The 16862-nt window shown below is 40.9% G+C and overlaps 1 protein-coding gene across 1 annotated transcript in view; it reads right to left on the bottom strand.

Moving 5' to 3' along the window:
- Positions 1 to 3919: 3919 nt before the first annotated feature.
- LOC306860734 (sodium/hydrogen exchanger 9B2) overlaps positions 3920 to 16862 on the bottom strand; it is a 50215-nt gene continuing 37272 nt past the window's right edge. The window contains exons 8-13 of the mRNA XM_079402600.1: positions 6659 to 6765; positions 6431 to 6580; positions 6250 to 6358; positions 5955 to 6091; positions 5681 to 5861; positions 3920 to 4097 (exon numbers count right to left, since the gene is read on the bottom strand). Coding sequence (XP_079258726.1) covers positions 4045 to 4097; positions 5681 to 5861; positions 5955 to 6091; positions 6250 to 6358; positions 6431 to 6580; positions 6659 to 6765 — 737 coding nt within the window. The 3' untranslated portion in view covers positions 3920 to 4044. The remainder of the gene's footprint in view (positions 4098 to 5680; positions 5862 to 5954; positions 6092 to 6249; positions 6359 to 6430; positions 6581 to 6658; positions 6766 to 16862) is intronic.

The following is a 16862-nucleotide window of genomic DNA, read 5'->3' as shown; positions in this document are numbered from 1 at the left end:
ATCAGTGTACTAGTAGTATACTTGTAAGAGTACTATTTCAGTACTCCTGACTCCTGGGACTAAATTGGCCCACTTTCTAGTATATAAAAAGTACACTTAAGTATACTTTAAGTATAACAGTAGTAAACTTTGAGTACACAACTTGTTTATCTCTATGTTTTTAGTTTGCACTGCAACTATACTAAAAGTATACTGATTGTTTACTAATTAAATACTATACTACACTCTGAAGTATAGTCTCAGTAAACTACTAGTTTAGTAGTTTTATACTGCAAGAATACTCGTAAGTTCTCTTTAAAGGATTAGTTCACTTTTAAAAAAACTTTTGCTGATAATTTACTCACCCCCATGTCATCCAAGATGTCCATGTCTTTCTTCAGTCGAAAAGAAATTAAGGTTTTTGATGAAAACATTTCTCCATATAATGGACTTCATTGGGACCCAAACGGTTCAAGGTCCAAATGACAGTTTCAGTGCAGCTTCAAAGGGCTTTAAACGATACCAGACGATTAATAAGGGTGTTATCTAGCGAAACGATCGGTCATTTCAAAAATAAATAAAAAAGTTTAAGTTTTATAAGCACAAATGGTCGCCTTGCTCTGTTCTGTGATGCGCGTTCGTGACGTCACGTAATACGCAATTGCGTTGAAAAGGTCACGCTTGACGTAAAATCCAAAATTTTCTTTTAGGCTTTTTAATATTAAAACACCCAGGATACGCACACGAAATGGGCATTTTAAACGATAAACTGACACAAAGACATTTGAATATGTGTATATGGTCCTCCTTCCACACATTTGTAAACACTGACTCGGTACTTCCGCCTACATCAAGCGTGACCTTTTCAACGTAATTGCGTATTACGTGACGTCACGAACGCGCATCACAGAACAGAGCAAGGCGAGCATTTGTGCTTATGAAACTTAAACTTTCAGTGTCACATGGGCCAGTCTTGTCACTTTTAAGGTCTTGTGCTGGCATGTGTTTGTTTGGACACGAAACACACGTCCCTCAAAGGTCAGCTGTGATGCACAGCGCATGCATGTGAACTTGGCCTGAAGAGGTCACTAGGGGTCATTCAGATCAACATGCACACATGTTTTATTTTTTAAATGACCGATTGTTTCGCTCGATAACACCCTTATTAATCGTCTGGTATCGTTTAAAGCCCTTTGAAGCTGCACTGAAACTGTCATTTGGACCTTGAACCGTTTGGGTCCCATTGAAGTCCATTATATGGAGAAATGTTTTCATCAAAAACCTTAATTTCTTTTCGACTGAAGAAAGAAAGACATGGACATCTTGGATGACATGGGGGTGAGTAAATTATCAGCAAAAGTTTTTTTAAAAGTGGACTAATCCTTTAAGTAAACGTTACATCATACTTAGTCCATATTTATTAATTTGTATATATTTTGTTATACGAAAATCTGAACATACAAAACATCAAAAAGAAAGAACAGTATCTGCTTGCAAACAATACAATTTTATTCTAACTTCATGCATTCTTTTTTTATTAACACTTGAATGTGGCTAGGTGTCATGAATCAGACCTCTGTGGCTCTCTCCGATGGCCACCGGAGGGCACCCTCTCCTGAGTATTGTCTTTCCCGGACTCCATTTCCCATACACCCCGTTCAGAGACTAATCACCTGCAAAGGTGTTCCCCATTATCCACACTACTTAAACAGCATCCACTCTCACTCTCATTGCGAAGTCTTGTTTTGCCCTGGCTGACATTTCTAAGCATTTACCTTGTGAGTCTTCTGTGTATGACTTTGGATTGTTTGACTATGTTGATTCTCTGCCGCCTGCCCTTGTGATCTTGCTTTCTGGAACTCTGACTGCTTTGCTGCCTGCCCTGACTCAAGCCCGGTATCATTTATGTCTCTGCTCTGCCTCTGATATTCCTGCCACTGTTGTTTTGAACACTGCCTGTTTGACCCTGACTTTGATTTACCCTCTGATGGTTTGCGGGGTCTTTTTGACCCCAAATGACTTTTGCTCAATTTTTAAAAAATGTTCCCTTTGTCCAAATTGTACGAAACCTTCTACGGCTCTCAACACTTTCTAGATCTACAAAAAAAAAAAAACAATTGGAATTATATCTGTTTTTATGTTAGCGTGACACAATTTGTGACACTCGTGGTTTTCGGGGTCTCTGGAGACCCCGCAATCAAAATAGACAAAATTCATCATCAAAATCAGAAACAACGCAGAACACATCGACAGAAATGGCACAAATAAAGTGGCACACTTCCACCAATGCAAAAAACATCCACAATGCTAAATTATATTGCTCACAACACACACACACACACACACACACATATAGAGGAACACATTTTTGAGACTATAAAAACTGTTCTCTTATCATTTGTAAAATAAAATCATCCAAAATGCAGTACCACCACAAAAATAAATTGGTGACACTGACACATTGAAAATGTGCACACTCACACACACACACACACACACACACATTTGTAAGGCTATAATTTGTCAAATAAAATCATCCAAAATGCAGAACCAACACAAATATAAAGTGGTGACACTGACACCGACAATGTGTACACACACACACACACACACACACACACACACACACTTATTGTTCCTCGTTGTTTGATTTCTTTTACTAAATTTTATCTTTTTACTGCTTTATTTGCTCACTTGTTATTGCTGTTCAGTTCATGTGTTCATATGTAATATAACTGTTCATTTCTGTTCATTTTTGTTCTGTTACAGTTAGTAACTGAAATGTTGATTAAAATTGTAGAATTATATTAAAAATAGATAATTGAAATAAATGATAAAATCTTAAGACTCCAACATTTCTCTTTGTAACATTTTGTTCAGGTTTGATTCTAATCATAATGTAACATTATTGAAAAACTGGGGGTTTTTCAGTACAAAAAATACTAAACTTTGACAAAAAATATTTTATTTTTGTTATAATTGTGATTTTATAATATTTAGATATGAATCCAACTGAATCCAACTTGTGAAAAGATATCTTTCAGGTCTCGCAAATAGCATATAGTGCAGCTCTATGGCCATCTAGTGGTTAAAGTGATTTTTTTTATTATTTTAAAACGGCATTTTCCAAAAAATGGGTATAAATGTTACATTAAATCATTTAAAATGATCCATGTTATCCCCATGAATGAAAGTTAGAAATCTGGGCCTTTTATAAAGTGAATTTTACATCAAATGCTGTTTTTTTGTAAATTTGTAATTTAAATAAATATTTATTTATTTATTTATAGAAATTTAAAAGATATCATAAATCCTCCAAAAACTGCACACATGTTGAGTAAAAACATTAACAAACTGAGTAAAATTACATTTGTAAAAAAAAAAAACCTATTATCTTGTTACAAAATTAAATGTTATTGTCTGGGGTCTCTGGAGACCCCCAAAAAAACTATAGGGTACAGAAATTAAAACCATCAGAGGGTTAAAGATATCTGCAAATGGATCAACATGCTTCTGACCCCTCATTACAGTACGTTTCATAAAATAAATTTTAAACAATAGCTAAAAAAAAGAATATGTCCATCGTTACACAGTTTTGATGCGGTTTTATTTCTGATGATCATGTTAGATTATGTGGAAGCATCTGTTTCGGTTTCTTCTTCGTTTGTGTTTTGGGAATTCTTTACAGATGTGTACTAGTGCCCCCTACCACATGTCAAATATACATAAATGTCCTTTTTTTTAAAGTATATTTCTGAGAAGTACCTTTAAACTAAAACTAGGAAAGTATACTTTGTCTACTTTAAAAGTATATCAAGCACACTTGAATAAACTTAATTTTCGTAAGGGATGACCTTAACGACTGCTCATTTTCATATTTTAATGACCAATGGATTATTCTTGCTGCACATCTCTGCTTTAAAACCTCAAACACGTGAGTACATAGAGACAAAGTGTTTTATTGTACAGAATGTTGTTGTCATGTACAGGCAGAACAGGATTAATAAAGCTCAGTCAAGCGTGGATCAAGGGTTAGTATGAAGGACACTGGAGGCATGTTGCGATTCAGAGTTTGGACTCCAGACCGTCGGCACGAGTGCTCTCACGCTCGCCGCCATCTACAAACAGACAATCAAAAAGCCATTGATCATTACTGCTGTAAACACACACACACAAACTACCTTCAGGAACATCCAAAATTTTAGGCTGTTACTACTTTAGAACTTGACAATTCACAGAGGAGCTTATTGCACCAGTAGCCCATTTCACGGAAAATTTTATCCACCTGCTTTGAGAGTGCAATAAATTTGACAAAAGAGCTTCATACTAGGGCTACTGCTCCAACAAAATCTAAATTTTGGCCAGTTTTTACTACGATTTTATTTGATGGGCCCTTAAACTTGGCATATTTTATGCCAAGTTTAGACTTGACAATACACAGTTGCTTATTTCACCATCAGCCTAATTCACAGTAAATTTTCTCCACCTGCTTTGAGGGTGCATTAAATTGGACATTGAAATTTCATATTGGCTTTTAATGAAATCCAAATTGTGGGTAGTTTTTCCATTGGCAATTTTATTTTATAAACCCTTAAACTTGGCAATATTTAACAATACACAGACAATTATTGCATCATCAGCCCAATTTACTACCATGTTTCTCAGATATGCTTCATGGTGTATTAAAGTGGACTTAATGACTTCATAATAGGGCTTACAGGTCTAATGAAATCCAAATTGTGGGTAGTTTTTATACATTTACATTTATTCATTTAGCTGACGCTTTTATCCAAAGCGACTTACAATTGCTATATATGTCAGAGGTCGCACGCCTCTGGAGCAACTAGAGGGTTAAGTGTCTTGCTCAGGGACACATTGGTGTCTCACAGTGGATTCGAACCCCGGTCTCTCACACCAACGGCATGTGTCTTATCCACTGCGCCATCACCACATTATATTGCCAGTCTTATTTTATGAACCCTTGAAATTAGCATATTTGACAATAACACACAAGGAATTCTTGCACCATCAGCTCAATTTTCTGTCACTTTTCTCGGCCCTCTTTAAATAAGCCTTAATATGGACATGATTTCATACTAGGGCTACTACCAAAATCCAAATTTCGGCCAGTGTTTACTTTACCAATCTTATTTTATGGACCCTTGCACTTAGCCTATTTGAAAAGTACACAACCAATTATTGACACCAAGAACCCAATTCGCTATCCGTTTTCTTGGACATGTCTGATGTTGTATTAAAGCAGACATAAGAGCTCCATAATAGGCCTATTGCTCTGACCAAATTCTAATTTTGGCCAGTTTTTACTTTAACAGTCTTATTTTATGAACCATTAAACTTGACACATTTCACAATACACAGGCGTTTATTGCACCATGAGCCCAATTTGGTATCACTTCTCTCAGACCTGCTTCATTTTGTATTAATTAATTAAATGCCCTTAACTGAAAATTAAGTGTTTAATCTTGTCATTTTACATTACTGACACAATATTTTCCTATTTTGATATTGTGCAGTTGCTTTGACACAATTTGTATTGTTAAAAGCGCTATATAAATAAAGGTGACTTGACTATTAAAGTGGACATAAGGACTTTATAATAGGTCTAGGGCTTAAGACTTAAAGATTCATACTTTTATCATGAAGCAACAGATGTGTGGTATGTGCTGTGTGTGTTGCTCACCGAGTGTGTGTGTGTCCTTCTGGAGTAGTTTGGGTCCGGTGAGTCCAATGGCAAGCGCTCCGATCGGTGCTGTGATGAGAATCGCCAGAACTGCCACAGTCAGAACATCCATCCCATAATTCTGTAGCTGCTCGTCTCCAGCACTGCGGGCCATGTCCAATGCTGTGGAGCCGATAGCTGCCTACACACACACACACAGACACAGGATTGCACAACAGTGATGTCATTTCCTGCTAAGCTGATGGACTTCAAGAACGTTTTCATCATGACTCACTTGTACTGTGGCTTTGGGCATCCAGGCCAGAGCTATAAAGATCTTCTCCTTCATATTAAAACCAGCAAACAGAACCATACAGAACGTCACCAAAACACGGACCAGCAAACCCACACACAGAGTGGAGACACCCAAACCTACACACACACAAACAAGTCTGTCAGTAATCTACAGCTTTTCCAAGTCAATATAACCACTTGAATCTTTAGACACAGACAAAAAGGTTTGACTGGCATCCTAAACACTGCTTGAGTTACAATGTAAAAACAGAAGGGTTTCTGTGAGAGTGACCGACCCACAGTATAAGCGCTGAGAGAAGAGATGTTGATTTCTGCTCCAATCAGACCAAACAAGAGTGGCTGAAAGACGTCCCAGAACCGGCCCACCACCGCCGCCACTGGAGCCTGAACACACACACAACCGTAATGAAGCATTCAAGTGGAGTCAGGCGCAGTGTCGTGGAGAAGCTCTGTCACCTTTTGTTCTGCCCAACTGAGTCCAGCGATGAAGGCCAACACAAGTGTGCAAAGACCGCCGGCGCCACTCAGACCCGCAGCCAGACTACCAAACACACTGAAGACGGATAGACCCAAGAGCAGAGAGCAGCGTTGCAGCACCAAATCTGACTGCTCACACACATACAGAGTGAGATAGAGAGAGACATTTTGTGTGTTTGTGTGTGTGTGTGTGTGTGTGTGTATTACCTGATCCTCGCTGGGTAAGAAATGGAGCAGAAGTCCCATGAGTCCTCCTGCCAGAACTCCTGCCAGCACCTCCAGAACTCCTTTACCCACATTCATCCATGTGGATCCTTCAGAGAACAAACACTTTTTGGGTGTTTCAGGATGAAACATTGGAATCACACGAAGCTTGTAGTGAATAATGTATAATGTGTGAGTATGAGTGTGTGTGTGTGTGTGCGCATGAGTGTGTGAGTGCGAGTGTGTGTGTGAGTGCGAAAAGTGTGTGTGTGAGTGCGAGTGTGTGTGTGAGTGCGAGTATGTGTGTGTGTGAGTGCGAGTGTGTGTGTGTGTGTGTGAGTATTTATGTATATGTGTGTGTGTGTGTGTGTGTGTGTTTCATTTGTGTATGTGTGTATTTATGCATGTGTGTGTGTGTGTGTGTGTGTGTGAGTATTTATGAATGTGTGTGTGTTTCATGTGTGTGAGTATTTATGTGTGTGTGTGTGTGTGTGTGTGTGTGTGTGTGTGTGTGTGACTGAGTGAGTATGAATGTCAGGGGCGTAGAATTAGGGGGGGACACTAGGGACATGTCCCTACCAATATCCAGCCACTAAATTGTCCCTAGCAATATTTTGCTCAAATAATTAAATATATGTATATATTTTTGTCATTTCAGACGCATCTGAAACATCATATCATTGATATTATCTAACAAGTTAAAGTAAAGACTTCAGAAATCTGCGCGCTCTCAAGGACGCGCATTTAATACATGTGCGGAATGTAGTTGCACACCTGATGAATACCAGCTCTCACAGGTATTGCACCCATTTCAAGACAGTAGTCGGTTTATGTCCCCACCAATGTCGAAAGCAAACCTAGTGTGTTCTGATTCTGGCAAAATATCAGTGCTGGTGATGATGGATCTTGTTACGTAGTAGATCTTAAAGCATTTGACACTGCTGATCATAACATACTTCTAGAGAGACTGGAAAACTGGGTCGGGCTTTCTGGGATGGTACTCAAATGGTTCAGGTCATACTTAGAAGGGAGAGGTTATTATGTGAGTATAGGAGAGCATAAATTTAAGTGGACGATCATGACATGCGGAGTCCCACAAGGCTCAATTCTTGCACCGCTCTTGTTTAGCCTGTATATGCTCCCACTGAGTTAAATAATAACACTGTATCTACACAAAGATGCGAGTGGCGTGGCGTGACAAAATACAATAGAATCCATTATAATCAGCGATGCGGTCTACACTGGATGCGGCACAGCGCGACACGACAAATCCCCGACAGTAAACTGATGCCACGTTCTATTCATGACGTACTGACACAAAGGATCGATTGCTGATCGATTGCTTCTATCTGTCATGCTGTTGAGAGGTTTGCGATTGTAGCTTTGTGTAGCTTCACTTTTTCACAGCTCAGAATTAGAGACGCGCATCCAAACTTTAGTTGAGGACAGTAAGAATGTGAGGGCTGTAGATACCGCTTTCGATGCAACTAGATTTAAAAGTGCTGGCTAATGCTAAACATAAATTCAGTAAGATTTTTATTCACGTCGGCGCTAATGATGTTCGACTTCGCCAGTCGGAGATCACTAAATATAATGTTCAGAATCAGAATCAGAATGAGCTTTTTGGCCAGGTATGTTTACACATACAAGGAATTTGTTTTAGTGACAGAAGCTCCACAGTGCAACAGAGAGACAGCATCAGGACAGGACACATATAATAAAGAATAATACAAATATCCAAATAGGCAATGTACAAAACAGCAAAAACACAATATATAATATAGATAATTATGCGTTTAAAGGTCTGATATGTGCAAATTTGAAATGAAAAAAATTGATAAATAAAAAAGTAAGCAAGTGTGGTGAATAAATAATAGAGTTGTGTGTTCCACATTTTATTCAAGTGTTCATGAGATGGATTGCCTGAGGGAAGAAACTGTTCCTGTGTCTGGTCGTTCTGGTGCTTAGAGCTCTGTAGCGTCGACCAGACGGTAACAGTTCAAAGAGGGAGTGTGCTGGATGTGAGGGGTCTAGAGTGATTTTACCAGCCCTCTTGCTCACTCTGGATAAGTACAGTGGAGAGTGGGGAGGGTTGTACCAATGATTCGCTCAGCAGTCCGGACTACCCTCCGTAGTCTTCTGAGATCAGATTTTGAGATCAGATTTGGTAGCTGAGCTGAACCAGACGGTATGGTGAGAACTTAGTGATATTGGTGGAGAAGGGGTGGTGGAGGGATGCTGATAGACCGTCAAATGAGTGGAGGTATGTCAGCTGTATTTATGTCCGTGAGTTGATTGACTTGATTGCGTACCACTTGTGTTTAATTAGGCTAAGTATCTGACGTGCTCCTCCCGAACTTTGTTAATAAAACATCATATAGTGGGATGAGTGCGTTATTACAAGTGGTTTGTATAGCCCACTCACCTGTGTGTAGCACACTCAGAATTGCACTTAAGAAAAGTTGTCAACTGTATTAATGAGTTGGGTGAGTGGGGGGTCAGAGGGGGACAGGGAGATTGGAGTTAAGAGCTCTCACAGCCTGGGGAAAAAAGCTGTTAAGCAATCTGACAGAGCGTGCTTTGATACTCCGGTACCTTCTACCTTATGGTAGGAGCTGGAAGAGGTTGTGGGAGGGGTCTTTCACGATGCTGGAGGCCTTGCTGGAGCATCATGCAAGGAAAATGTCCAGGATGGAGGGGAGAGGGGCACCGATGATCTTTGCGGCAGCAGTGTTCACTGTCCGTTGTAGGGTCTTGCGGTCAGCAGCACTGCAGTTCCCATACCAGACAGTGATGCAGCTGGTCAGCACACTCTCAATGGTGCCCCTGTAGAAAGTGGTGAGGATGGGTGGCGGGAGACTTGCCCTTTTCAGCCGGAAGAGAAAGTGGAGGCGTTGGTGGTCCAGGTGAAATCCTCTGAGATGTGCACCCCCAGGAATTTAGTGCTGCCGACTCTCTCCACGGTTGAGACGTCGATGGTCAGTGGGGGGTGGTCAACAGAGTTTCTCCTGAAGTCCATCACAACCTCTTTTGTCTTACATTGAGGGACAGGTTGTTAGCACCACACCATTTCGCCAGCTGTGCCACTTCCTCTCTGTAGAGCGTTTCATCGTTGTTGCTGATGAGGCCTACCACAGTTGTGTCATCAGCAAACTTGATGATGTGGTTGGAGCTGGACTTGGCAGTGCAGTCGTGGGTCAGCAGCGTGAAGAGCAGTGGCTGAGCACACAGCCTTGTGGGGCACCTGTGCTCAGTGTGGTAGTGCTGGAGGAGTTGCGGCCAACACGGACTGACTGAGTACTTGCAGTTAAAAAGTCCAGGATCCAATTACAGAGGGGGGTGTTAAGGCCCAGCAAATTTAGTTTGTGGATGAGCTGTTGTGGGATTATAGTGTTGAATGCTGAGCTGAAGTCGATGAACAGCATTCTTACATAAGATTCTTTCTGTTCCAGGTGAGTAAGAGCTAGGTGGAGAGTGGTGGATATTGCATCGTCCGTGGAACGGTTTGGACGGTATGCAAACTGGAATGGGTCCAGTGTGTTTGGGAGACTGGACTTGATGTGATGCATGACTAACCTCAAAGCACTTCATCATGATTGGGTACAGTGCTATGGGACGATAGTCATTCAGACAGGACATGGGTGACTTCTTTGGTGCTGGAATTATGTAGGTGGCTTTGAGACACGTGGGGACGACTGCCTGGATCAGCGAGGTGTTGAAGATGTCTGTTAGGACATCCGTCAGCTGTGCAGCACAGTCTCTCAGTACACGTCCAGGTATGTTGTCAGGGCCCGCAGCCTTTCGTGGGTTAATCTGGGACAGGGTCTTCCTTACGTTGGCTGGAGAGAGACAGAGTACCTGGTCGTTTGGAGATGCGAGTAGTTTCTTTGCAGGTGTGTCGTTCTGTATCTCAAATCGTGAGTAGAAGTGGTTGAGTGCATCTGGTAAGGATGTGTCATCATCACTGGCCTGTGGTGGGGGCTTGTAGTCAGTGATGGTCTGAATGGCTTGCCACAGGGACCGAGTGTCTTTACTGTCTGTGAAGTTGTTGTTAATTTTTTTTTAGCATATTGTTGTTTTGCCTTCTTGACGCCATGAGACAGATTAGCTCTTGCTGCTTTGAGGGCTGCTTTGTCTCCTGATCAGATGTGCTAAAACATTAGCCACATTTAACCTGTTAGCCTGCACCAGAGCGACCTCGCACTGAACGCTCTTTGTTTGCATGTGTCATTGTTTTCTAATAGAATAAATGAAACGGGACAAAGTTAATCTTGTCAAACTCTATATCATTCTGAGGGTCTAAGCCTCAAGCATCGACGACAGATCGCTGTTTTTCGATGGAAAGCTTATAAGGAATGAGTGGCACAAATTTGCTACATTTGTGTAAGCAGTACACATCCAAACACGCAGAGTAAAAAAGCCGTACGTACCTTTATCATTGTAATAACGAGCCACAAACGCGTCCACTGCTGAAATCCCAGTTTAGTTAGAGAGGTAAGGGTCCACAGAAAAACATCCCAGCGAGCACTTTTAGTCCAGCGAAACAATAACGTTGTAATAAGGATGAATATTCCTTTGTTTACGTTTCATTTCTTCAGAGAGTTATTGTTCGCGTCCGTTATGGAATAAATTACGCTCAAAAACAGCGTCTTGGTGGTAAAAAAACAAAACGATTTTGTAGAATACGGTCTTACAAACATAATGAGACCGTCTACGGAAAAAAAAGTCTCAGAAAAGCGGAATATAGATTATTTGAATTTGGCGCTCCCTCCTGCCGGCAGTGACGCTTCTGTGACGCACACTGTCATCTGAGCGGGGCGTAACTTAGAGATCTGCTTTATCCATAAAAAACTGTTTTTTTTTTCTTCTACATTTTTTATATGTGTGTGTGTGTATTGTGTGGGGAATGTGGCCGTGTCTGCATGATTATAATCTGTATGGACGCACATCAGCGTGTTTATTAGCGACTCTATGACGGCTATCATTGTGATTCATTGATCAGCTATTATTGATTATATGGCCCATCTGTTTGATTATAATCTGAATGGAAGCACATCAGCGTGTGTTTACTGACTCTATGACCATGTCTGGCAATATCACTTCACGTCTGGCAGTGATATTTATCATTGTAATAACGAATAACGAAGAATACTTCAGTATACATACTATATACAAAGCATTTTTTTCTATTTTTTTTCCTTTTTTATTACTCAAATAATTATTTTTGTATTTTTTAGTGCTCAAATAAATCTGTCTATTATTTTATAATTGAAAAACTATGCAGGAACATGTATAATGACTAAAATAGCTTGTATAATTCTGCAATCCATTTGGTGGTTATTTTTCCTCAAACAGGGGGGTGGGGGGACTATAAATAGTTTCAGAAAAAATATTGCAGGAATCTCATTTTTCATGGTATCTTCTTCAAATTTGAAATATGAACTGATGAGACACATGGCTTTCGATCCATTACTTTTCTGGATTGCTCCAGGACTTATTTCATGTATTTGTATATGAAATAAAAAAACATTCAGTGTGGAAAAATATTTTTCAAGGCACGTCAGTGTCTATAACTTTTTATCTTTTTGAGCATTATCAACTCTGGATGATAGATAGTAAAGCCCAGAGTCTCTTCTTTCCAAAGATACCTAATTTGTTTGTGTAAGCACACTTTGTCACAAACTGTTACCATTTTAATTCAGGTAGGTTATTTTCACCTGCGAGGCCCTAAATGGGGTTGAAGGTTAACAGGTTAAATCAAGACTCAAAACTCATCTGTTTAACTGTGCATTTGTTGAATGAGCACTGTGCTATATGTCCGAACTGACTGCAATGAATTTTATGTATAATCATTTTCTTTAAATTTATTTTAAATCAATCTCTATATCATTTTAAAATTCCTTGTTTTTATTATTTTTATTTCCATGTTTTTATTGATTTTTAATGTCTATTTAACTTTCTTTTATGTAAAGCACTTTGAATTACCACTGTATATGAAATGTGCTATATAAATAAACTTGCCTTGCCTTGATTTGAATGCTTCATCTCTGGTCTTTAGCAGCCCACGAACCTCTGCTGTCATCCATGGCTTCTGGTTGGCACGTGTGGTAGTGGTCTTGGTGACTGTCACATCATCTATGCACTTTTTGATGTAAGCAATCACAGTTTCATTTTACTCCTGCAGGTCTGTGTGGTTGTTGTAGGTGGCTGCCTCTTTAAACATGTTCCAGTCTGTGTCCTGGAAGCAGTCCTGCAGTGCTGAGGTGGCATTGTCTGGCCATACTGTGATCTGCTTTTGAACTGGTTTGGCGAGTTTGAGAAGTGGTCTATATGCTGGGATTAGCATAACAGTGATGTGGTCCGAGTACCCGAGGTGGGGGCGGGGTTCAGCTTTGTATGCGTTTTTCTCTGTTGTATAAACAAAGTCCAGTGTGTTGTTTCCCCTTGTTGCAAAGTTCACATGTTGGTAGAACTTTGGTAAAATTGTCTTTAGGTTTGCATGGTTGAAGTCACCGGCTATGATGAAAAAGCCGTTGGGGTTATTTGTTTGTTGTTCACTGATGGCGCTGTACAGTTCACGAAGCACGTCCTTAGCGTTTGCACACGGGGGGATGTAGACCGCGACAATAACAATGACCGTGAACTCCCGCGGCAGATAGAACGGTCGACACTTCACAAGCATAAACTCCACCAGCGATGAACAGTGTTTTGATATTACCGCAGCATTGTTACACCAGTATTTGTTGATATACACACACAAGCCACCTCCACGGGTCTTACCAGATAGTGATGAATCTCTATGCGCTCGGTAGCTGGATAGCCCATGCTGCTGAATGGCGGAGTCTGGGATGTTGACGTTTAGCCATGTTTCGGTGAAAACAAACACACAACAATCCCTTGCCTCATGCTGTGTAGACCGACTGAGTTGAATTAAGTCCAGTTTGTTTTCCAGAGAGCGAACGTTTGAGAGCATGAGTGTTGGAAGAGCCGGTCTTGTGAGGTTAGCTCTTAGCCTAGCTCGTATACCTCCACGCTTACCGCGCTTCCGTCCTCTCTCACACCGCTTACGACGCTGCCTTGTGCGGGTAGCGTCAGTAGGCGAGGCCGCGGTCTCGAGGTTTGGCTCCAGCAGTAAACAAAGGCCTCGTAGCTTCTCAGTAGCCGCCGGCGAGAGTTGTTGTTTGTACGCGTTGCCGATATCCAAAAGACTTTGGCGATCATAGATGAGTTTTGGAGTGATTTCCTTATGAGTTAGCGGTAAACTGACACTATTTGGAGACGAACAGACGACATTAAAAGACATAAAAGCAGCGTCTTTGGAACCCGGAGCAGCCGCTGCGTCTGATCACGCCGCAATCTTATCCTCATAGAAACTGATATATGATGTTACAGTCTCTGTGAGCTCGTCCAGATCGGTGGCAGCATTTTCAAAAACAGTCCAATCAGTGAGAGAGAAACAGGCTTGTAAATCCCGCTCTGTTTCATTAGTCCATCTTTTAACAGTTCTTAATACAGGTTTTGCCGATTTAAGTTTCTGCCTGTAGGACGGAATAAGATGAACCAAACAGTGATCAGAGAGTCCTAAAGCTGCTCGTGGAACAGAGTTATATGTGTTCTTTATTGCTGTATAACAGTGATCCAGCATATTACTGTCTCTGGTGGGACATGTAACATGCTGTCTGTATTTTGATAGTTGGCAGGAGAGATTTGCTTTATTAAAGTCCCCGAGAATGATTAAAACAGAGTCCGGGTGCTATTGTTCTGGTTCTGTGATCTGATCAGCAAGTTTCTGTAAAGCTGAGCTCACGTGCGGTTGCGGTGGAATGTAGACACTCATGAGAATGAACGAGCAGAACTCCTGCGGCGAATAGAACGGCTTGCAGTTAATGAAGAGTGTTTCTAGATCAGAACAGCACATCTTCTTTAACACAGTTACATCTGTACACAACCTCTCATTGATGTAAAAGCATGACCCGCCGCCGCGCGATTTCCCTGTTGATTCCGCGTCCCGATCTGCTCTGATCAGCTGGAAATTAGGCAGATGTAGTACACTGTCCGGTATGTCGCCATTTAGCCAGGTTTCTGTGAAACAAAGACCAGGAGAGTTAGAAAAATCCTTGTTTGTCCGGGACAGCAGAAGGAGTTCGTCCGTTTTGTTGGGTAGAGAGCGGAGATTCGCCAGATGGATGCTAGGCAACAGCATTCGAAATCCGCGCTGACGAAGCTTCACGAGCACGCCGGTTCGCTTCCCCCGTCTGCGCGTCCTCCTGAAATGTTTGACCAGAGATACGGCTCCGCCAACTACAATGTCCAGCAAAGCGTCCGAGTAGTCAAATTACGGTAAAAGATTTTGTGGTGTGTTCTGCCGAATGTTCAGCAGGTCATCCCTGTTAAAACTGATCGTATTTGAGTAACAAAAAACAGGAAAAACAAACAAAAACAGTACAAACACTGAAGAGCAAAGTACTGTAGCTGCCATCTGGAGCGCCATCGCATATGTCTTTTTTTATGTTAAAGAGGTGTGTGAACTTGCAAGTACAACAAATAAAAAATGTTTACAATACAGAGAAACAATTGATAAAGCTTGGCTTACTGAATATCAGGTCCCTTTCTACAAAAGCACTTTTTGTAAATTATTTGATCAATAATAATAATCTAGATTTGCTCTGTTTGACAGAAATATGGCTAAAACCAGATAAATACATTACTTTAAATGAGTCCACCCCCCCCCCCCCAAGATTACTGCTATAAAAATGAGCCACATCCGAAAGGTAAAGGGGGAGGTGTTGCTACAATTTATAGCAATATTCTCAGTATTTCTCGGAGGGCAGGCTTTAAATATAAGTCGTTTGAAGTTATGATGCTGCGTATAACATTATCTAGAGAAACACGTGTTAGTGATAAATCCACTGTGATGTTTGTACTGGCTACTGTATACAGGCCACCAGGGCACCACACTGACCTTATTAAAGAATTTGCTGATTTTCTGAGTTAGTACTGGCTGTAGATAAAGTCTTAATTGATGGCGAATTTAATATCCATGTCGATAATGAAAAAGATGCATTAAGATCAGCATTCATAGACATTCTGAACTCTATTGGGGTCAGACAACATGTTTCCGGACCTACTCATTGTCGAAATCATACTCTAGATTTAATACTGTCACATGAAATTGATGTTAGTGGTGTTGAAATTCTGCAGCAAAGCGATGATATCTCAGATCATTATCTAGTCTTGTGTAAACTCCATTGGGGAATTCGTGGCCTAATGGTTAGAGATTTGGACTCGTAATCCAAAGGTTGCGGGTTTGAGTCTCAGGCCGGCAGGGATTGTAGGTTGGGGGAGTGAATGTCCAGCGCTCTCTCCACCCTCAATACCACGACTGAGGTGCCCTTGAGCAAGGCACTGAACCCCCAACTGCTCCCCGGGCGCCGCAGCATAAATGGCTGCCCACTGCTCCGGGTGTGTGTTCACGGTGTGTGTGTGTTCACTGCTGTGTGTGTGTGCACTTTGGATGGGATAAATGCAGAGCACGAATTCCGAGTATGGGTCACCATACTTGCCCATATGTCACGTCACTTTCACTTTCATATCACTAAAACTGTAAATTCTACACCTTGCTACAAGTATGGTAGAACCATCACCTCTACCACAAAAGACTGCTTTGTAAGTAATCTTCCTGATTTATCTCAATTCCTCAGCATATCCAACAGCGCAGAAAAACTTGATGATGTAATAGAAACTATGGACTCTCTCTTTTCTAGCACTTTAGATACAGTTGCTCCTTTACGCTCAATAAAGATCAAAGAAAACAGTTTGACTCCGTGGTATAATGAGCACACTCGCACCTTAAAGAGAGCAGCCCGGAAAATGGAACGCAGATGGAGGAAAACAAAACTAGAGGTATTTTGTATAACCTGGCGGGAAAATACCCTATCCTAAGGAAAAGCATTAAAAACTGCTAGATCTGAATACTTTTCGTCTCTTCTAGAAGAAAACAAACATAAACATAAATAAACATATGTATTCAATACAGTCACTAAATTAACGAAAAATAAAGCATCAACAGGTGTTGGCATTTCCCAAAAGCACAGCAGTAATGACATTATGAACTACTTTACTTCCAAGATCGATTCTATCGAGTTAAAATAGAGTTAAAATTGTAACCATGCAGCCGTCAGCTACAATATCGCATCAGATACTATAG

Source organism: Barbus barbus (genome assembly GCF_936440315.1).
Source record: "Barbus barbus genome assembly, chromosome: 41".
Lineage (NCBI taxonomy): Eukaryota > Metazoa > Chordata > Actinopteri > Cypriniformes > Cyprinidae > Barbus > Barbus barbus.
The sequence above is the reverse complement of the archived record's forward strand: the minus strand, read 5'-3'. Positions and strand labels throughout refer to the sequence as shown.